General features: G+C 47.6%; 1 protein-coding gene across 1 annotated transcript in view; it reads left to right on the top strand.

The window, feature by feature from the left end:
* The first annotated feature begins 230 nt into the window (after nucleotides 1-230).
* Nucleotides 231-23,071, top strand: part of LOC131196695 (polyunsaturated fatty acid lipoxygenase ALOX15B-like) — a 60,571-nt gene continuing 37,730 nt past the window's right edge. The window contains exons 1-3 of the mRNA XM_058179826.1: nucleotides 231-452; nucleotides 21,520-21,724; nucleotides 22,658-22,739. Coding sequence (XP_058035809.1) covers nucleotides 267-452; nucleotides 21,520-21,724; nucleotides 22,658-22,739 — 473 coding nt within the window. The 5' untranslated portion in view covers nucleotides 231-266. The remainder of the gene's footprint in view (nucleotides 453-21,519; nucleotides 21,725-22,657; nucleotides 22,740-23,071) is intronic.

Raw genomic sequence — 23,071 nt, 5'->3', positions numbered from 1 at the left:
AGAAGAAGAAGAAGAAGAAGAAGAAGAAAAAGAAGAGGAAGAGAGAGGGGGAGGAAGAACTAGAGAGGAGGAGGAGCAAGAGAAGGAGGAGGAGGACAGCCCATCTTCTGAGTTGGCTTGAAGGCATCTGGGTGTAACTCACAAGTGGAGAAGAGCTGGTTCGGAAGCAATTCATTTCTTCTCAATCCACCCTCACCCTTGAGAGGCACCTGTCTTCTCTTCTCCTTCTTTTTTTTCTTCTTCTTCTACTCGATCCTATCACCAGGATGGACCAGACCGGATCTTCTCAGCACCAGCCCAGCCAACCGGTGATCTACAAGGTTCAAGTGACTACAGGGAAAGGCCTTTTAACCGGGACTTTCGATTTGATCTCCATCATCTTGGTGGGCACCAACGGAGAAAGCCCTAAGATATATCTGAACCAGTTTGGGATGATCTGCTGTCAAGGATCGGTAAGACTTGGGTTCAAGTCCCAAGAGAAAAGAAGTTGGGAGATGGTGCCATTAGCTCTTGGAACAGATTTTGATTCACAGAGACAGAATAACACAGGAGTCTCCAACCTTGGTCGCTTTAAGACTTGTGGACTTCAACTCCCAGAGTTCCTCAGCCAGATTTGCTGGTTAAGAGACTCTGGGAGTTGAAGTCCACAAGTCTTAAAGGGACCAAGGTTGGAGACCCCTGGAAGAGGAGAATTGGAAGGGATCTTGGAGGTCTTCTATTCCAGGGGTCTCCAACCTTGGTCCCTTTAAGACTTGTGGACTTCAATTCCCAGAGTTCCTCAACCAGCTTTGCTGGCTGAGGGACTCTGGGAGTTGAAGTCCACAAGTCTTAAAGGGACCAAGGTTGGAGACCCCTGGAATAAGAGAATTGGAATGGATCTTGGAGGTCTTCTATTCCAGGGGTCTCCAACCTTGGTCCCTTTAAGACTTGTGGACTTCAACTCCCAGCCACCTTTGGTTGGAGACCCCTGTTCTACTCCAACCCTTAGTCAACCCCCTATACTATCTCAGAATAGATAGAATAGAGCTGAAAGGGGACCTAGAAGGTCTTCTAATCCAGCCCTCTGCTCAAGCAGGAGAACCTAGTACCATCTCAGACACCTTTCAGACAAACGGCCGGCCAACCTCCAGTGACGGAGCACCCACGACTTCTGGTGGCAAGTCGTTCCACTGGTTCATTGTCCTCCCTGTCAGGAAATTTCTCCTTCATTCCAGGTTGGTTAGTTTCCATCTGTTGATTCTTCTCCTGCCCTCAGGTGCTTTGGAGAAGAGCTTGACTCCCTCTTCTTTGGGGCAGCCCCTCAAATATTGGAAGACTGCTACCGTGTCACACCCCCCCCCGAGACCTTCTTTCCATCACACGAGAGAAGACGAGGATATTGTAGGTTTGGTGTCGCCCCATCTCACAGTCCCCTTCTTTGCCGAGCTGGTTTAGATAATGGTAGTCTTAGACTTTGATTTGAGACTTTGACTAACTTGATTGTCACTCTGAAGGTCCACGAATCGGCGAACATTAAAACGAAATTTTATGGCCTACCGCTCTCAAAGGGTCTCCACCCCCTCTAATAAGACGCCACACCAACGTGACAAAATAAACAAACACAATTCAGAATTATCTAGGGCTGAAATCTAAATTTTTTCGCTAGCGGTTCTCTGGGGGTGCGGCTTGGTGGGCGTGGCTTGGTGGGTGGGTGTGTCATGTGACTGGGTGGGCGTGGCTATATAACCGTGTGATTGGGGGGGATCAAAAGACAGAAACTCACTAACAAGTTCCTACTGGGGCAGGGTTGGAATAGATGACCTCCAGGTCCCTTCCAGCTCTGGATTATCCTTTGAAGCTGCGTCTAGTGCCAGGTTTGTACTCCTTCCTTTCTCTCCTCCTTCCTTCCTTCCTTCCTTCCTTCCTTCCTTCCTTCCTTCCTTCCTTCCTTCCTTCCTTCCTTCCTTCCTTCCTTCTTTCCTTCCTTCCTTCCTCCTTTTCCTCCCTCCCTCCTTTCTTTCTTTCTCTCTCTCTCTCTCTCAAAAACAGACTCCCTCCCCCCCTGTATTTTTTGGTGGGTTTCAAATTATTTTACTACCAGTTCTGTGGGTGTGGCTTGGTGGGCGTGGCGTGGCTTGGTGGGCGTGGCAGGGGAAGGATACTGTCAAATCTCCATTCCCGCCCCACTCCAAGGGAAGGATACTGCAAAAAAACCCCATTTCCTCCCGATCAGCTGTTACTCAGGAGGCAGAGAATAGATGGGGGCGGGGCCAGTTAGAATTTTTACTACCGCTTCTCCGAACTACTCAAAATTTCCGCTTACCGATAATACTATGAAGATTAAGTGAGTTTCGTTTTTCTTTCTTTTCTTTTTTGATGATGGTTAATCTTACATGAATTGTTTTTGACCTGCAAATATATGAACGACTCTTAATGTTTGATAAGTAGTATCTATACCATTTTATACTTATTAAATGGGAAAGAAAGGGTTTAATTTAGAGGGAACAAGGAGAGAGCGTGGGGGGGGGGAAGAGGGAAGTTGATCAATGATTAGAATTCAGGGCGAAGGGTAAGATCAGATATACAACGTAGATAAGAGAAAGAAAATAAAAACGAGAGAGAAAAGGCAAACTATATTAATGTAAGCACATGAAATGGGTTGGAGGAACTAAAAGTTGTATAAATCTGAAACCTGGCCGATATTCTGTTCGGAAAAACATGCATTATATGTTGGTGTGTGTGTTAAAAAATAAAAAAAATAAACCTGTTTACAAAAACATAAATGAATTCCGCTACCGGTTCTCCAGAACTGGTCAGAACCTGCTGAAACCCACCTCTGATACATACATACATATATTCAATTGTGTTGAATTGTGTTGAATTGTGTTGAATTGTGTTGTAAATGTTGTACCTTGATGAACGTATCTTTTCTTTTATGTACACTGAGAGCATAGGCACCAAGACAAATTCCTTGTGTGTCCAATCACACTTGGCCAATAAAATTCTATTCTATTCTATTCTATTCTATTCTATTCTATTCTATTCTATTCTATTCTATTCTATTCTATTCTATTCATACATATATTTATACCCATACCTCCATACTTACCTACCTACCTACCTACCTACCTACCGATATATACTTAAATCCATCTGTCCATATCTCCATACCTCCATACCTACCTACCTCCATACTCCATACAGTGGTGGGATACAGCCGGTTCGCACTACTTCGGGCGAACCGGTTGTTAACTTTCTGAACAGTTTGGCGAACTGGTTATTGGAAGAAATCATGAGGGCAGAGAACCAGTTGTTATTAAATTACTTGAATCCCATCACTGCCTCCATACCTCCACCTTAAATAAATAGCGGAAGGAGGAAGCTTTGAGATGGAAAAGATCATTGACCAAACTGAAGCCCTCTCGGATGCTGTGGAACCCACCACCGCATCGGGGATCTGGGATCCTTTTCAGATGATGCAAGAGGTTGTATGGTCCCTTAAGGACCACCAACTTCTCTGATTGCAACCCTGTCCAAGGGAAAACATCCTTGGAGTTGACCTTATCTCCTCTCACCTTCTCCTCAGGTGGGCATTTTGTGGTCCACCTGAATCCTTCCTGGCTGTGAAGGAGTTCTGGACAGAAGGGACCAAAAGTGACAGCTCGGTCATCGACCCGAAATATTTATGACGCTGCTCACTGCTCCGTGAGCTTTAACCTTGGGAGGGATCTGAGTTACTATTTGAGTAACTTAGGAGAAGCTCTTTCAAATCCAAGTTGAGATTGTGATAAAGATGTTTCCATCCCTCTGGTCAACTTGAGGTCCCTCCTTGATATTGGACCAGATGGACTCGGGGATTAGCGGCAGTCCTCGACTTATGACCACCACGGAGCCCAAAACATCGGCCGTTAAACGAGACATTTGTCAAGGGAGTTTTGCCCCATTGTATGGTTCCCAGCCATACGGCTTCCCTGAATTCGTTCTGCGGTCATTCAGTTAGCGACATGGCCGTTGAGTTCAGTTCAGTTAGCGACATGGCTTCCCCGCGGACTTTGCTCGTCCAAAGGTTGCAAAAGGGGATCGCGGGAGCCCCAGTGACACCGCAGCCGTCATAAATACAAAGCGCATTTGCCAAGCGGCCGAATCTTGATCACATGACCACAGGATATGCTGCAACGGTCTTAAGTGGGAAACACGGTCGTAAGTCCGGTTTTTTTTGGTACCATTGTAAACTTGGTCACTAAACGAACTGTCGTAAGTTGGGGACGCCCTTGTTGTGATCCGCCAGCAGCCTGCGGAACTGGCAACGGAGTTGGACAGCGATGAGGCTGAGGTGAGGCCAGGGCCATCGGAGAGTGAGGTTCGGACTCCGGAGCCTCCAGAGGCTGACAGTAGTGAGGCAGAGGAACAGGAGGAGCCTGTTCCTAATGCACGCATGAGAAGAGCTGCCAGAAGGCAAGAGCAGCTCAAGCAGAGAGGACGACTCAGGAGTAAGGCCAGGAGATGATTGGCCCCTGCCACAAGGCTTAAAAGACCAGCAATGGCATTTGGGCTTTGCCGGAAAACAACATTGGTAGCTTCGTCTTCTTGCATTTATTTTTGTATCGTTGACTTCTGAACGTTTGCCAAGAAAGGCCTTTGGCAATTGGCCTAATTGGACCAAGGTTTGCGAGAGGACTGAGGAATTTGTGTTGGGAGGAATTGGTTTTTATTTGAGTTGAACGAGTTCAAATGTATATCATGGCGCAATCAACAAATAATAATCAATAAATAATAATATAAACAAATTGGCATAACCAGTTTGGTAGCCAATGTCCTTCACGAGATGCTTTTTGCTGGATATAGATTATCTGGCTCGTAGAAGATAGAATAACAGAGTTGGAAGGGACCTTGGAGGTCTTCTAGTCCAACCCTCGGCTCGGGGCAGGTGATCCTATACTGTTCTAGACTTTCTTGATGGGATCAATCGTAGAAAGAATAAGAGAAGTTGGAAGGGACACCAGTCTAACCCCCAACCCAAGCAGGAGACCCTCTACCAGTCCAAACCAACGGCTGTCCAATCGCTTCTTAAAAACCTCCAGCGATGGAGTGCCCACAACTTCCGGTGGCAAGCAGTCCCACTGGTGAATTGTTCTCACGGTCGGGAAGTGTCTCCTTAGTTCTAGGTTGCTTCTCTCCTTGGTTAGTTTCCATGTGTTGTTTCTCGTCCTGCCTTCAGGTGTTTTGGAACCGATTTTAGACCTGGAGTCAGCATCTCAATAGCTTTGGTTACCTTGGCAGATGATGTCCTCTAGGGAGAAAAAAAAATAAGTCTATTATTCTCCTTGTATCTTTTGTCACTTCTTGAGAGAAGTGGAGAGGGCTCGTTGGTTGGTTTGGGTTACTACAAAGTAACTACAAGGGGGTTTTATGTCAGGTAGGTTGTGGTAGGCTTCCGTAGAAGACCTCTTTATGGTTCTAGTTGGATCTCCCAGCCTGGTCAACTTTCCGACGTGGGACTTCAACTCCCAGAATCCCCAGTAAAGCCAGTGCTAGTCTAGGGAATTCTGGGAGCTGCCCTTCGGACGGTTGCACAACGACGAATCGGGTTACAAGGGATTGTCACTCGGCAAGTGATTGACAGGTGGGATTGTTCTTCCTTCCATCAGAATGAAGCGGGCAGAGATAGGTGTGGTCGGATCAACGTCTAGAAATGGGGAACGCCACGCATGTTGCCTCACAAACCTACCTACAGAACTCATTCCGGATGGAGTTTTTGGTCTCCTCTGTCCATTCGTGGTCCAAAGAATACTTGCCCAGGCGAGGCCGGTTTATCGGGCATCTTTCTTTAATTCTGGGTGCATCATAATTATTTTTACTTTTCTGGAAGGTGAGGTGGAACATTTAGCTGGCTGGACAGTGTGTGTGTGTGTGTAGTTTAGCTCACAGAATCTGGTCTTGGAATCCACCCGGGCGTGGTCTTCAAGGAAGTTCATTGAAGGCTCCTGGTTAAGCTTCAGTGCTTAGTCCTGATGTTGAAGGGTCTTCAAGGATTTATCTAACCTTGGCAACTTTAAGACTTATGGACCTCAACTCCCAGAATTCCCCAGCCAGCGCCTTCTGTTCCTCTTCTCTCTTTCCTGTCCCCCTTCCTCCTCCTCCTCCTCCTCCTCCATCCTTTTTCCTCCTCCATCCCTTTTCCTCCTTCATCCCTTCACCTTCTCTTTCTCCTCTTCCTCCTCCTCCTCCATCTCCTCTTTTTCCTCCTCCTCTTCCTTCTCCCCCATCCCTTTTCCTTCTCCTCCCCCATCCCTCCTCTTCCTCCATCCCTCTTCCTCCTCCTCCATCCCTTCGCTTTCTTTCTCCTCTTCCTCCTCCTCCATCCTCTCCTTCTCCTCCTCCTCCTTCTCCTCCATCCTTCTCCTCCTCCATCTCTCCTCCTTCTCCTCCATCCTTCCTCCTCCTCCATCTCTTCTCCTTCTATTTCTCCTCGTCCTCCTGCATCCTTTCTCTTCTCTCCTCCTCCTCCTCCTCCTCTCCTCCTCCCTTCCTCCTCTTCCTCCATCTCTCCTCCTTCTCTTCTCCTCCTCCCTTCCTCCATCCTTCCTCCTTCTCTTCTCCTCCTCCTCCTCTATCCCTTTTCCTCCTCCATCCGTCTTCCTCCTCCTCCTCCTCCTCCTCCTCCATCTCTCCTCCTTCTCTTCTCCTCCTCCCTTCCTCCTCTTCCTCCATCCTTCCTCCTTCTCTTCCTTCTCCTCCTCCTCCTCCTCCATCCCTTTTCCTCCTCCTCCTCTCCTCCTCCTCTCCTCCTCCTCCATCTCTCCTCCTTTCTTTCTCCTCCTCCCTTCCTCCTCTTCCTCCATCCTTCCTCCTTCTCTTCTCCTTCTCCTCCTCCTCCTCCATCCCTCCTCCTCCTCCTCTCCTCCTCCTCCTCCTCCATCCATCCTCCTTTTTCTCCTCCTGCTCTTCCTCCTCCATCCCTTCTCCTCCTCTCCTCCTCCTCCCCCCTCCTCCTCCAAAAATATTTCTAATACACTCTTTCCGCTCCATTCGGAGAGCCTCACCCAACTAACCTGAGCTATAAATTTGTCTCATGGAGCCCATCACGAGATTTTCCTGGAACGAAATTCAAACCACCTCCAAAACCATCATTTATAAATCTTGGCAATTCAGAGCTGAAAACCTTTCGCCCGCCCTGCCAATCATCGGGCTTTTAACGGATTAAAGGATTAAAATGATGGATTTGCCCAGTGGCCGATGAGCCAAGATTTTATTCGGATGGAATGCAAACCAAAGGCTGCCCCATCGACGCCCACCAACGCAATACCTTGGCAGCAAATAGCCTCAGGTTTGATTCCAAAAGGAGGAAGGGCACACGGGGGCTGTGTCAGTATGTCTTTTGTGTAGGTGTGCGTGTGTGCAATTGAAAAAACAAACCAACAAACTCCCTCCCACACTTTTGGCACTCGATGGCAAAAAGATTAGCCACGACTGCCCTATAGCCTTTCAGATAAGTGGCTGTCCAGTCCTTTCTTAAAAAGCCTTCGGCGATGGGTCACCCACAACTTTTGAAATTCCACTGGTCTCGTTGGATGACGGACCCAGGAAGTTTTTGAAACCAGGTTGGGATGACTTGCTGTCAAAGTTCAGTAAGGTTTGGGTTCAAGTCCTAAGAGGAGGAAGTTGGGAGATGGTACCTTAAGCTCTTGGAACAGATTTTGATTCAGAGAAACAGAACAACAGAGTTGGAAGGGACCTTGAAGGTCTTCCATTCCCTAGTCCACCCCCTATACTATTTCAGACAAATGGCTGTCTGATCTCTTCTTTAAAACTTCCAGTGATGGAGTAACCACAACCTCTGGTGGCAGGCTGTTCCACTGATTAATTGTTCCAGCTCTCAGGAGATTTCTCCTTAGTTCTAGGTTGCTTAACATAACATAACATAACATAACATAACATAACATAACATAACATAACATAACATAACATAACATAACATAACATAACATAACATAACAACATAACATAACATAACATGACATAATAACAGAGTTGGAAGGGACCTTGGAGGCCTTCTAGTCCAACCCCCTGCAGGAAACCCTACACCATTTCAGACCAATGGCTATCCAACATTTTCTTAAAAATTTCCAGTGTTGGAGCATTCACAACTTCTGAAGGCAAGTCGTTCCACTTATTAATTGTTCTAACTGTCAGGAAATTTCTCCTTAGTTCTAAGTTGCTTCTTTCTTTGATCAGTTTCCACCCATTGCTTCTTGTTCTACCCTCAGGTGCTTTGGAGAATAGCTTGACTCCCTCTTCTTTGTGGCAACCCCTGAGATATTGGAAGACTGCTATCGTGTCTCCCCTAGTCCTTCTTTTCATTAAACTAGGCATACCCAGTTCCTGCCACAGTTCTTCATATGTTTTAGTCTCCAGTCCCCTAATCATCTTTGTTGCTCTTCTCTTCTCTTCTTCTTCTGGATTCGTTTCCATCCCTCGCTTCTTGTTCTGCCTTCAGGGGGTTTGAAAAATAGGTTGACCAAGCCCTCTTCTTTGTGGCAGCCCTTGAAGTATTGGAAGGCCGAGGTTGTTTTTGGTGAACTTTGGCAGTTCTCCATGTCACCTCCTCAACCTAAAGAGAATGTCTTAGTTCAGGGGTCTCCGACCTTGGTCCCTTTAAGACTTGTGGACTTCAACTCCTAGAGTTCTGGGAGTTGAAGTCCACAAGTCTTAAAGGGACCAAGGTCGGAGACCCCTGTCCTAGTTGACCAGACCAGACCAGAGATTCCGTGGGATGGTTCAAAGAAAGCTTTATTAATAGGGAGTTCATGGTGGTTTACAACCGTGCCTGTATGGATAGATGCCAGAAGGTCTTCTAGTATTGGAGGAACTCTGGAAGATGACACCACAAAACAGGGTCAGGATTTATTTATCTATTTATTTTATTAGATTTTTATACCGCCCTTCTCCCGAAGGACTCAGGGCGGTGCACGGCCAAGTAAAAACAGCAAGCACATAGACAAATTTAAAAGCATATTAAAAAACTGATTAAAATGGCCAATTAAATTAAAACTAGAGTAAAAACAGTCCTAAAACCCCATTTAAAATTTAGCCCCGCACGGTGGAATAACACGCGTTTAAAGGACCGGAGGTCGGGGAATTGACGCAACCCCGGAGGCAACTCATTCCATAGGGCTGGAGCCCCCACAGAGAAGGCCCTCTCCCTGGGGGCCACCAGTCGGCATTGTTTGGCTGACGGCACCCTGAGGAGGCCGTCCCTATGGGAGCGCACAGGCGGGTGGGAGGCTATAGGTGGCAGTAGGCGGTCCCGTAAGAAACCCGGTCCTGTGCCATGGAGTGCTTTTAAGGTGATGACCAACACCTTGAATTGCACTCGGAAGATCACCGGCAACCAGTGCAGGTGTTGTGTCTTGTTCGATCTCACCACAGCTGGGGCCTTCTTATCTGCTTCTGAACACGGAGGAATGTCCTAGTATGCCTCCCGGCCCCAGCCCTTGCTCCATGCCCAGACAGGCTGAAGAGGAGGAAGTACCTCCAGCCCCCAGCTCTGGCTCCATGCCCAGGCAAACGGAGCAACTAGATCCCTCCCCCTCCTCCACAGCATGTGAGCCTGAGGGAGGTCAATTGCCAACAGCTGCAGACTGGAGTGACCCTCGCGTCAGAAGACTTGATAGGCGGAGGCAACAGAAGGAAGGGAGGGGCAGGCCTGGATAAGTGCTGAGTCATGGAGCCACACCCCATGGCCTATATAAAGGATCTGCTTTCTGGCATTCTCTGAGTCAGGCAAAGTCTAAACATATCTTGCTGAAGTCACTTTCTGGTCTCCTGCCTGCTCTGAGGACTTTGCTAGGACTTTGGCAGAGCTGCAGAGGCACGCCTGATTCGGATTTCCCTGACCCGGCCGTCAGCGGAGGAGTGGGACACGACAGCAGGCTGCGCAGGAGCGGTATTATATGGGAGCATCGCAGTGCTCCTTCAATTACCCGCGCAGCCGCATTTTGGACCAGTTGGAGCCTCCTGGTGCTCTTCAAGGGGAGCCCCATGTAGAGAGCATTGCAGTAGTCCAGGCGGGAAGTGACAAGGGCATGAGTGACCATGCGAAAGAGAATCCCGGTCAAGAAAGGAAGTTTCTCCTTAGTTCTAGGTTGCTTCTCTCCTTGGTTAGTTTCCATCCGTTGTGTCTCATCCTCCCTGCAGGTGATCCTCTACCGTTCTAGACTTTCTTGATGCGGTCAGTACATTTGATCATAGAAAGAATAGCAGAAGTTGGAAGGGACACCAGTCTAACCCCCAACCCAAGCGGGAGACCCTCTACCAATCCAGACCAACGGCTGTCCAATCCCTTCTTAAAAACCTCCAGCGACGGAGCGCCCACAACTTCCGGTGGCAAGTAGCTCCACTGGTGAATTGTTCTCACGGTCAGGAAGTGTCTCCTTAGTTCTAGGTGGCTTCTCTCCTTGGTTAGTTTCGTTGTTTCTTATTCTGCCTTCGGGTGTTTTGGAACCAATTCCAATCCGATTTCAGACCTGGAGTCAGCATCTCAATAGCTTTGCTTACCTTGGCAGTGTTGTGACCCAGGCCCAAGTAGGCAGTAATAAACTTAGTCCGTGGAAAAACAAACTTTATTCGAACAGCTGGGAAGTACTTCATTCCCAGCGTCGTTCAACTCAAAGTAAAACAAATGCCTCCCAACACAAATTCCTCACTTATCTCACAAACCTTAGTCCAATTAGGCAAACTGCCAAAGGCCCTTCCTGGCAAACGTCCAGAAGCCACAAAAACAAAGACGTAGATGAAGCAGAAGATGCAGCTACCAACATTGTTTTCTGGCAAAGCCCAAACGCCGTTGCTGGTCTTTTAAGCCTAATGGGAGGGGCCAATCATCTCTTGGCCCTACTCCTGAGTTGTCCTCTCTGCTTGAGCTGCTCTTGCCTTCTGGCAGCTCTTCTCATGCATGCATTAGGAACAGGCTCCTCCTGTTCCTTTGCCTCACTACTGTCAGCCTCTGGAGGCTCTGGAGTTCGCACCTCACTTCCTGATGGCCCTGGCCTCACCTCAGCTTCATCGCTGTCTAACTCCGTTGCCAGCTCTGTAGGCTGATGACGGACCACAACAGGCAGATAGTGTCCTCTAGGGAGGAAAAAAAAAGGAACAGAAGTCTATTATTCTCCTTGTATCTTTTGGTGTCTTTTGAGAGATGTGGAGACGGTCATAGGTTGGTTTGTGTTAGTAACACAAGGGGATGTTTACTTGGCCCATAATTAGGTAGATTGGGGTAGACTTCCATAAAAGACCTCTTTGTGGTTCTAATTGGATCTCCCAGCCTGGTCAACTTTCAGTTGTGGGACTTCAACTCCCCAGAATTCCCAGTAAAGCCAGTGCTAGTCTAGGGAATTCTGGGTGCTGCCCTTCGGATGGTTGCACAACGACGAATCGGGGTTACAACAAGGGATTATCACTAGCAAGGGATTGACAGGAGAAGACGGAACTCAGTCCAAGCATGGAGACCTTTGTGAAGCATTGTCTCATGATCATGAGTGACCAACTCAGTCAATCTTGGGCAGGATCCAGATGTTCCTTTGGTTGGTGTGACAACTCTACGAGACACCCGTCAGATATGATCGCTCAAATCTTCAGAGACCTGTAGAGGTTTTGCGGAGGTGACCGAGGCGTGATCTCACTCAGAGATTTCAGTTTCTTCGTCTTGTGCGAGTAGACATGTGCTCAAGGTTAGGATTTCTAGATCCCTGCCCCACCCGGTTGGTCAAGGCCTCTCAAGAGATAATAAGGGCTGGGGGTGGTGGGGAAAGCTTCTGTTGTGACCCAGGCCCAAGTAGGTAGCAGTAGACACAATCAATTCAAAAACAAACAGACTTTATTAGAACAGCTGAGAAGCGTTGTCCAAACTAAAACAAAGCAAATTCTTCCTAACACAACTCTTCAGCCTTATCACCAACCTTGGTCTAATTAGGCAAACTGCCAAAGGCTTTTCTTGGCAAAAGTTCAAAAGCAGAAGACGCTGCCAAGAAAGAAATGCAGCAAGACAAAGAGCAATTCTATCAACATTGTTTTCCAACAAAGAGCCCAAAACGTCGTTGCTGGTCTTTTAAGCCTTATGGGAGGGGCCAATCATCTCCTGGCCTTACTCCTGAGTCGTCCTCTTTGCTTGAGCTGCTATTAACTTCTGGCAGCTCTTCTCATGCGTGCATTAGGAACAGGCTCCTCCTGTTCCTCTGCCTCACTACTGTCAGCCTCTGGAGGCTCCGGAGTCCACACCTCAGTCCCAGATGGCCCTAGTCCCACCTCTGCCTCCGATGCAGAGCCCTCATCCAGGCCTTCCCCAGCCTCCAGGACTGGCCCATGTTCTTCCTCAGCCTCATCGCTGCCTGACTCCGTTGCCAGCTCCGCAGACTGTTGGCGGACCACAACATGGACCAGCGTCCTATCAGAGATCCAGATGATCCCAATCTTATTAGCCTTCCACAAAACCCTGAAGACATGACTTTGCCAACTAGGAGAATCCAATATTCATGATTAAATTGGATTACAATCTTAAGCAGCTCAGCCTGGTTGCGATGGGGCGATATTCATCTTATGTCTTGTGAACCACCCACGGTCAGACTCTGGTGATGGGCAAATCCAACCATCCATCCATCTATAAGCCAGAAAAACCGGTGCATCCCAGCTTATGAGTTGACGCTGATCTCCACTTGAAAGCAAATCAAATTATGGATCCGCAGTTCCGATCCGGAGGTTCCTCCCTACCCCAATGGATCCACCAGAATCCAACTGGGGATCCCTTGTCTTGAAGAACCTTCTGAGAACAGTTTGAGGGTGATCTGGACGTTGCGTTAGGACAACACTCAGAGTTTGAGCTCTGGTAGTTTGAGGCTGATCCGGGCGTCGCGTTGGGAGAACTATCATAGTTTGATCTCTGGTAGTTTGAAATGTAAAATTTGTTACTACCGGTTCTGTGGGTGTGGCTTAGTGGGGGGGTTTAATGTGACTGGGTGGGCGTGGCCAACTTTTTTTTTTACTTTTAAAAGCATTTTTTCTACGAGCTCTTCAGCCGAAGAGGCTGTAAAAATGCTTTGAAACGGTTCTGGGGATCAGGCAACTCAGCTGGGATTGTCAGAACCTTTTAAAAGCTTTTTTTTAACAGCCTCTTCGGCCAAAGAGCTTGTAGAAAAAATGCTTTGAAAAGGTTCTGACAATCCCAGCTGAGCCATGCGATCATCAGAGGCTTTTTTTTTTACTTTTAAAAGCATTTTTTTTAGGCCGAAGAAAAAATGCTTTTAAAAGTTAAAAAAACAACCTCTGATGATCGCGCGGCTCAACTGGGCATGAGGGGGGAAGGGGGGAGGCAGGGATTTTTGCTACCGGTTCTCCGAACCACCCGCCGCCATCGCGACCGGATCAGGCGATCCGGTCCGAACCGGGAGCATTTCACCCCTGGTTTGAGGGTGATCCATTTTTTGGGACAACCATCGGAGTCTGATCTCTTCTCGGCTAGCTTGGGCAAGCACATCAAGGTTGCTTGTCTGTCAACCTCCACGTCGCAAGTAGGGGGTGGAATTCAGTCGAGCTATCACCAGGAAGGTCTTTGATCTCCTTGGCTTCCTTTGATGTGAATCGACATGAAAGGAGTCCAAAGGCAAGCAAGGGGGGGGGGGGGGAGAAGGGAAACACCTGAGAACACCTGGATGGTGAAACCAAGAGGACAAAGAGAACGGGTTTGGCTGATCTCCAGATAATAATAACAGAGTTGGAAGGGACCTTGGAGGTCTTCTAGTCCAACCCCCTGCCCAGGCAGGAAACCCTATACCACTTCAGACAAATGGTTATCCAACATTTTCTTAAAAATTTCCAGTGTTGGAGCATTCATAACTTTTGCAGGCAAGTCGTTCCACTTATTGATTGTTCTAACTGTCAGGAATTTCTCCTTAGTTCTAAGTTGCTTCTTTTCTTGATCAGTTTCCACCCATTGCTTCTTGTTCTACCCTCAGGTGCTTTGGAGAATAGTTTGACTCCCTCTTCTTTGTGGCAACCCCTGAGATATTGGAAGACTGCTATCATGTCTCCCCTAGTCCTCCTTTTCATTAAACTAGACGTATTCAGTTCCTGCAACCGTTCTTCATATGTTTTAGCCTCCAGTCCCCTAATCATCTTCGTTGCTCTTCTCTGCACTCTTTCCAAAATCTCAACATCTTTTTTACATCGTGGCGACCAAAACTGAAGGCAATATTCCAAGTGTGGCCTTACCAAGGCATTATAAAGTGGTATTAACACTCCACGTGATCTTGATTCTATCCCTCTGTTTATGCAGCCCAGGACTGTGTTGGCTTTTTTGGCAGCTGCTGCACACTGCTGGCTCATATCTAAATGGTTGTCCATTAGGACTCCAAGATCCCTCTCACAGTTACTACTATTGAGCAAGGTACCACATATCCGGTACCTGTGCATTTTGGGTTTTTTTGGCCTAAATGTAGAACCTTACTTTTTTCACTGTTGAATTTCATTTTGTTAGATAGCGCCCAATGTTCAAGTCTGTCAAGATCTTTCTGTAACTTGAGCCTATCTTCTGGAGTGTTGGCTATTCCTGCCAGCTTGGTGTCATCTGCAAATTTGATGAGTTCCCCATCTATCCCCTCGTTCAAGTCATTGATGAAGATGTTGAAGAGTCCTGGGCCTAAAACAGAGCCTTGGGGTACTCCACTGCATACTTTCCTCCATGTGGATGTAGTTCTGTTGAGGACTACACGTTGAGTGCGGTTGGTCAGCCAGTTACGAATCCATCTGGTGGTGCTGCTGTCTAACCCACGTTTTTCTACTTTATCTAGTAGTAGGTTATGGTCTACTTTATCAAATGCTTTACTGAAGTCCAAGTAAATTATATCGACAGTATTCCTCTGGTCCACTAATTTTGCTGGCTCTGCTCCACTAAGATGTTGGAGCAGAGCCTGGAACAGGATGGAAAGCCAACAATTCCTGAAAAATCAATCATTCAAGTCCTCCTCGAATGTCGGCTCAGAAGGAGCCACAAGATTTAATGCAATCTTGGAAGTATGCTGGAGGTGGCAGTCCAACCACTCCTTGAACGATTTCCAAACCCACAATCTGTTGAGGTTGCGTAGCCCAGGATGCGGGAGATTAAGGAGCTATAGATAGCCGAAATAGATCCCCCAATCTTTCCGCTCCTCTTGTTCGTGAGTGACCCTAGGCAACAATTGTGGAACTATCTTCCCTGTGGCTTTCCTGTGAGGTGTCACGACATGATTATTTGTGTCTCTAGTCTAGTAGAAGAGAATATTTGTAGCTCAGGGTTGAACTGTGGTGTCTTTGATGCTCTTGAGCTGGGTGGCTTTCTTGCAGATGTTTCATGACCCAGCTAGGGAACATCATCAGTGCCAAAAGGAAGTGGGGTTGAGGTGTGGGGGAGAAGGAGGAGGAGGAGGAGGAGGAGGAGGAGGAGGAGGAGGAGGAGGAGGAGGAGGAGGAGGAGGAGGAGGAGGAGAAAGACTGTAGGGTCCTTGGTGGTCTCTGAACTCAGTTATTTTCTTGCAGACATTCCATGACCCAACTAGGGAACATCATCAATGCTAGAAGGGAGAGGGGGTTGTGAAAAGGAGAAAGAGGAGGAGGAGGAGGAGGAAGAGGAGGAGGAGGAGGGGGGGAGGAGGGGAGGAGTGTAAGATATTTCATGCTTTCTGAGCTTGGCTGCTTTCTTGAAGACATTTCATGACCCAACTAGGGAACATCATCAGTGCTAGAAGGGAGGGGGGGTTGTGAAAAGGAGAAAGAGGAGGAGGAGGAGGAGGAGGAGGAGTATGGGGTCCTTGGTAGTCTCTGAGCTCAGTTATTTTCTCGCAGACATTCCATCACCCAACTAGGGAACATCATCAGTGGTAGAAGGGAGTGGAGTTAGCAGAGAAGAAGAATGGAGGAGGAGGAAGAGGAAGAGGAGGAGGAGGAGGAGGAGGAGGAGGAGGAGTATGGGGTCCTTGGTAGTCTCTGAGCTCAGTTATTTTTTACAGAAATTCCATCACCCAACTAGGGAACATCATCAGTGGTAGAAGGGAGTGGAGTTAGCAGAGAAGAAGAATGGAGGAGGAGGAAGAGGAAGAGGAGGAGGAGGAGGAGGAGGAGGAGGAGGAGGAGGAGTATGGGGTCCTTGGTAGTCTCTGAGCTCAGTTATTTTCTTACAGACATTCCATCACCCAACTAGGGAACATCATCAGTGGTAGAAGGGAGTGGGTTTTTGCTCTCTGTTTACGTACAGGTGGCTTCCCCTGTCAATATAGGTGGGAATGTTGTTTACTACTTGGTGGTTCTCTGATTAGGCTGTGGGTTACTAAGAGATGGTAGAAGACGATGATGGTTTACTGGGGCTAAGGAGTCGAGCATCCTAGCCCAAACCAAGTCCTTCAAAAGCTAGAGAATTCCTGGAAGCTTGGCATTTTTAGACAAACCAGCCATCAACCTGCACAGAGAGATAAACAACATCTACACACCGTTGAAAAGAGAGAAACCAAAAGCCAGAAAGGAAACCAACCGAAAGACCGGAACCCCTCCTTGCCCCCCCCCCCGTCAACACCCAGATGAGCCGAGATTGGGGTTAAAGATTAATACTAGACCAACAAACAAGAAGTAAACAATACACCAATCAAGGAAGCAGGAATTGCCGACTCAGACAAACAGTCAAACAAAAAAACCACAGCCTAATGAAGAAACCACCAAAGAACACTCCCTCTAGCGCTGACATGGGTGAGCCATTAGTGTATAAACAGAGAGCAAGCCCCACACACCCTCCTAGCACTGATGGTGTTACCTAGTTGGGTCATGAAACGTCTGCAAGAAAACCACCAAGCTCAGAGAGCATCAAGGACCCCATATCTCTTTTCTTCTGCTCCTTCTTCTTCTCTTCTTCCTCTTCCTTTCTTCCTCCTCCTCCTCCTCCTCCTCCTCCTCTTCTTCTTCTTCTTCTTCTTCTTCTTCCTCTTCCTCTTCCTCTTCCACTTCCACTTCCTCCTCCTCCTCCTCCTCCTCCTCCTCCTCCTCCTCCTCCTCCTCCTCCTCCTCCTCTTCTTCTTCTTCTTCTTCTCCTTCTCCTTCTTCTCCTTCTTCTTCTTCTTCCTCCTCCTCCTCCTCCTCCTCTTCCACAAACCCCTCTCACTTCTAGCAGCGATGATGTTCCCTAGTTGGGTCATGAAACATCTGCAAGAAAACCACCCAGCTCAGAGAGTACCAAGGACCCCACAGTCATTGTCCTCCTCCTCCTCCTCCTCCTCCTCCTCCTCCTCCTCCTCCTCCCCCTCCCTCCTCCTCCCCCCCCCACATCATTCCCAAAAAAACCTAATGTCAAGGTTCCAGAAAAACCTCTTCTGCATAAAAAAAACTCAGAAGCCATTGTTTTCCAGAGTTCTTTACTAGCATGAGGAAACTGGCACACGATGAGTGAAATTCCAAAACTGAATTTCCGGATTCTTTTCCCCAGTTATACAAACCCCAAGAGTCCCACCCCCCTGACCCCTTTGCTGGTCACATGGTCCCACGTTCTCCCAGTTCATTCGAATATCTTCTCGCCACTCTTCCTGCAGATGTGAACACCATCTGACCTTGACCGCTTGAAGAATGTTACCATACCCCTCAGCCCCCCTTCCTCCCCTCAGGGGAAAAATGTGGCAGCGTCTGGAACCCTAAAGTCTAATATGGTTTCCAGGCCTGACACCTCACTCCCTTCTAGCACCGATGATATTACCTACTTGGGTCATGAAACGTCTGCAAGAAAACCACCAAGTTCAGGGAGCACCAAAGGCCCCACAGTATTGTGTGTGTGTCACTTTTTCCCCCTTTTCTGAACCTTCCCATTGGCTTCAGCCACGTCTTCCAAAGTCCCTGGACCTGACAGTCTTGTATGGTAACGCGGGTGCAGATATTGATCTCCCGAGTGCAGCTGATGCCTCAAAGCTGAAGCTGAGCTGGCATCAAAGGATGTTCCCCGAGATTTCCACAGGTTGAGCGAGCATCCTTCTCCCTGCAAGGGAGTTCACCCCAATTTGAGAAGCGTAGCGCCACCAAAACACAGAAAGAACAGGTTGCGCCTTGGCAGAGGGAGAGTCTTCTCGGCGGCAGCCTCCCTCCGAGAAGGACCAAGTTCGACCTTCTCAAGATGATGCCCCTGCTGATAAGGACAGGTTGGGATGTCTTGAGGTCGGGAAGGGAAGGAACCTTCATCTTCTAGAGCAGAGGGTCCAATCTTGGCCACTTGAAGACTTCTGGACTTCAAAACCTGGAGAAAGAGGACGGGGGGAAATGAAGAAGGAGAAAGAGGAGGAGAAGAGGGAAGAGGGGAGGAGGAGAAGGAGGATGAAGAAAAGAGGGAAGAGGAAGAAAAGAGGGAAGAGGAGGAGAAGGAGGAGAAGGAGAAGGGATGAAAGAGGAAGAGGGGAAGGGGGAGCGGGAGGAGGGGGAGGGGAGGCGGAAGAAGAAGAAAAGAGGGAAGAGGTAGAATAGGGAAGAGGAAGAGAAGGAGGAGAAGGAGATGGGATTAGAGGAGGAAGAAGGGAGGGGAGGGGAGGAGAAGGAAGAGGAAGAAAAGAGGAAGAGGAAGAAAAGGAAGAGGAGGAGAAGGAGGAGAAAGGATGAAAGAGGAAGAGGGGAGGGGAGGAGGGGAGGGAGAGAGAGGAAGAAGAAAAGAGGCAAGAGGAAGAAAAGAGGGAATAGGAGGAGAAGGAGGAGAAGGAGGGGATGAGAGGAGGAAGAGGGGGAGGAGAAGGAAGAGGAAGAAAAGAGGGAAGAGGAAGAAAAGAGGGAAAAGGAAGAAAAGAGGGAAGAGGAGGAGAAGGAGATGGGATGAAAGAGGAGGAGGAAGAGGAGGAGGAGAAGAGGAAGAAAAGAGGGAAGAGGAGGAAGAAGCGAGGAGGAGGAGAAGGAGGAGGAAGAGAAGGAGGAGGAGGAGGAGGAAGAAGAAGAATAAGAATTTTTTTATTGGCCAAGTGTGATTGGACACACGAGGAATTTGTCTTGGTGCATATGCTCTCAGTGTACATAAAAGAAAAGATACGTTCATCAAGGTACAACATTTACAACACAATTGATGGTCAATATATCAATATAAATCATAAGGATTGCCAGCAACAAAGTTACAGTCATACAGTCATAAATGGAAAGAGATTGGTGATGGGAACGATGAGAAGATTAATAGTAGTGCAAATTCAGTAAATAGTCTGACAGTGTTGATGGAATTATTTATTTAGCAGAGTGATGGCCTTTGGGAAAAAACTGTTCTTGTGTGTAGTTGTTCTGGTGTGCAGTGCTCTATAGCGTCGTTTTGAGGGTAGGAGTTGAAACAGTTTATGTCCAGGATGCGAGGGATCTGCAAATATTTTCATGGCCCTCTTCTTGATTCGTGCAGTATACAGGTCCTCAATGGAAGGCAGGTTGGTAGCAATGATTTTTTCTGCACTTCGAATTATCCTCTGAAGTCTGTGTTTTTCTTGTTGGGTTGCAGAACCGAACCAGACAGTTATAGAGGTGCAAATGACAGACTCAATAATTCCTCTGTAGAATTGGATCAGCAGCTCCTTGGGCAGTTTGAGCTTACTCAAACCGTTTCCATCACTAAGCGTGGTGGTATGAATAGAATAGAATAGAATAGAATAGAATAGAATAGAATAGAATAGAATAGAATAGAATAGAATAGAAAAAATGGAATGGAATGGAATAGAATAGAATAGAATAGAATAGAATAGAATAGAATAGAATAGAATAGAAAAAATGGAATGGAATGGAATGGAATGGAATAGAATAGAATAGAATAGAATAGAATAGAATAGAATAGAATAGAAAAAATGGAATGGAATGGAATAGAATAGAATAGAATAGAATAGAATAGAATAGAATAGAATAGAATTGAATTGAATTGAATTGAATTGAATTCTTTATTGGCCAAGTGTGATTGGACACCCAAAGAATTTGTCTTTGGTGCATATGCTCTCAGTGTACATAAATGAAAAAATATCTTCATCAAGAATCATAAGTTACAACACTTAATGATAGTCATGGGGTACAAATAAGCAATCAAATCATATTAGGAAACAGTTAATATAAATTATAAGGATACCATCAACAAGGTTACAGTCGTACAGTCATAAGTGGGAGGAGATGGATGATAGGAATGATGAGAAGATTAATAGTAGTGCAGATTTAGTAACTAGTTTGACAGTGTTGAGGGAATTATTTGTTTAGCAAAGTGATGGAGTTCGGGAAAAAACTATCCTTGTGTCTAGTTGTTCTGGTGTGCAGTGCATCATTTTGAGGGTAGGAGTTGAAACCGTTTATGTCCAGGATGCGAGGGGTCTGTAAATATTTTCACAGCCCTCTTTTTGACTCGTGCAGTATACAGGTCCTTCATGGAAGGCAGGTTGGCAGCCATTGTTTTTTCTGCCATTCTAATGATCCTCTGAAGTCTGTGTCTGTCTTGTTGGGTTGCAGAACCGAACCAGACAGTTCTAGAGGTGCAAATGACAGACTCAATAATTCCTCTGTAGAATTGGATCAGCAGCTCCTTGGGCAGTTTGAGCTTCCTGAGTTGGCGCAGAAAGAACATTCTTTGTTGTCCTTTTTTAATGATGTTTTTGATGTTAGCTGTCCATTTTAGATCTTGCGATATGATACAACCCAGAAATTTGAAGGTTTCTACTGTTGATACTGTGTTGTCAAGTATTGTGAGAGGTGGAAGTATGGAAGGGTTTCTCCTAAAGTCTACCACCATTTCTACGGTTTTGAGTGTGTTCAGTTCCAGATTGTTTTGGTTGCACCACAAGGCTAGTCGTTCGACCTCTCGTCTATATGCGGATTCATCATTGTCTCGAATGAGACCAATCACTGTTGTGTCATCTGCGAACTTCAGCAGCTTAACAGATGGATCATTGGAGATGCAGTCATTGGTATACAGAGAGAAGAGAAGTGGGGAGAGCACACAGCCTTGGGGGGCCCCTGTGCTAATTGTACAGGTACTTGATTTGATCTTGCTTAGCTTCACCTGCTGCTTCCTGTTTGTTAGGAAGCTTGTGATCCACTTACAAGTCTGTTCCGGTACCTGTAGCTGGTTTAGCTTAGTTAGAAGAATGTCTGGAATGATGGTATTGAATGCTGAACTAAAGTCTACAAAGAGGACCCTTGCATAGGTCTTTGGAGACTCCAGATGTTGTGAAAAGAGAAAAGAAAAGAGGGAAGAGGAGGAGAAGAGGCAAGAGGTGAAGGAATGAAAGAGGGGAGGGGGAGGAGGGAGAGGGGGAAAGGGGACAAGGGAAGGGAAGGGAAGTAGCTGGCTGGGGAATTCTGGGAGTCGAAGTCCACCAGTCTTAAAGTGGCCACCCCTGTCTAGAGTGTTTTCCCGAACCTCCGGCAGCAACACCAAGGACCAACCACACGTAACGTGGCCCCACTCCTCTTCCTCCTCCTCCTCCTCCTCCTCCTCCTCCTCCTCCTCCTCCTCCTCCTGGGATCACGAGCCTTTCTCTTGGCTTCTCCCAACAGGTGGCTGAAGTGGACCTGCCCTGCGACCGGGACTTGGGACCCCTCTTGCTGATCCGCCTGCAGAAGGAACCATACTCTTGCTTCCCCGAGAGCAGCTGGTACTGCGATACCGTCCAGGTGACCAGTCCTCAAGGAGAAGTCTTCCGCTTCCCGTCTTACCAGTGGATTGAGGGTTACTGTACGGTCTCCTTCAGAGAAGGAACAGGTGAGTAGGTACAAGAGGTTGGGAGAGGAGACGTCGATCGGACCTCCCGGACAACATGAGCGTTCTTCCGAACTCACACACACGCACGCACCCCAAATACAGGTAGTCCTGGACTTACGACCACAATGGAGCCCAGAGTTTCTGTTGCGAATGGGTGGCAGACATTAAGTGAGTTTTGCCCCATTTTATGACCTTTCTTGCCACAAGTCGACTCCCTTCTAGCACTGATGACATTCCCTAGTTGGGTCATGAAACATCTGCAAGAAAACAGCTCAGAGAGCACCAAAGACCTCACAGTCCTCCTCCTCCTCCTCCTCCTCCTCCTCCTCCTCTTCCTCCTCCTCCTCCTCTACTTCCTCCTCCTCCTCCTATTCACAGATCCCACTGCCTTCTAGCCAGTGGTGGGTTTCACTTACCTTTGCTACCACTTCGCTCGTATTTGATGACGTCGGGGCGGGTTGGCTGAGCTTCCCGCTGTTGCTGCTACCGGTTCTCCTGAACCGGGGCGAACCGGTAGCAACCCACCACTGCTTCTAGCTCCAATAATGTTACCTAGAGAGCGGCAAGGACGCCCTCATTTCAACTCTGAACAGCAATTCTTCTCTCCCGTAAGTCCGCCCATCTCTTGTCCGCCCATCTTCTTGTCCGTTATCCTGACTCCTAGGAAACTCGTTAAAGAAGGAAACCAGGCAGCCTCCACTCTCCTACAGGTGCCCAGGTACCGGTTCTCAAACAGGAACCGTGTTCCGTTGCTGGAATTCTCTTCCTCCCCCCCCCCCACTTTTTTTCTTTTCAATAAATCTTGCTAAAGAAAACTCCGTCAGAATTGCTGAAGCCTCCTTATTTTTTTGGCTCCTAGCCAAGGAGACGCGAAAAGGAGAAAAACTCCTGATTGTCCCTTCTGATTTTTTCTTCTTCCTTTTTCACGGACAGCTCACCTCCCTTCAGACGACACTCACTGTCTTCAGCGGAGGCATCGTCAGGAGGAGCTCCAACTGCGGCAGAGAAAATATGGGTGAGTCAGGAAGAGGACTGACTGGGATGGAGTGGAAGCCCACCCATCTTCGAGCATCCTGGCTGGGGAATTCTGGGGATTGAACTCCACCCATCTTAAAGGATGCTGACTGGGGAATTATGGGAATTGAAGTCCACCCCTCTTCAAGCATGCTGGCTGGGGAATTCTGGGAGTTGAAGTCTACCCATCTGAAAGCATCATGCCTGGGGAATTCTGGGAATTGTCCACCCATCTTAAAGCATCATGCCTGGGGAATTCTGGGAATTGTCCACCCATCTTAAAGCATCATGCCTGGGGAATTCTGGGAATTGTCCACCCATCTTAAAGCATGC

The sequence above is a fragment of the Ahaetulla prasina genome, chromosome 4 (genome assembly GCF_028640845.1).
Source record: "Ahaetulla prasina isolate Xishuangbanna chromosome 4, ASM2864084v1, whole genome shotgun sequence".
NCBI lineage: Eukaryota > Metazoa > Chordata > Lepidosauria > Squamata > Colubridae > Ahaetulla > Ahaetulla prasina.
Note: the sequence above shows the minus strand (reverse complement) of the source record. Positions and strands in the feature narration are given on the sequence as shown.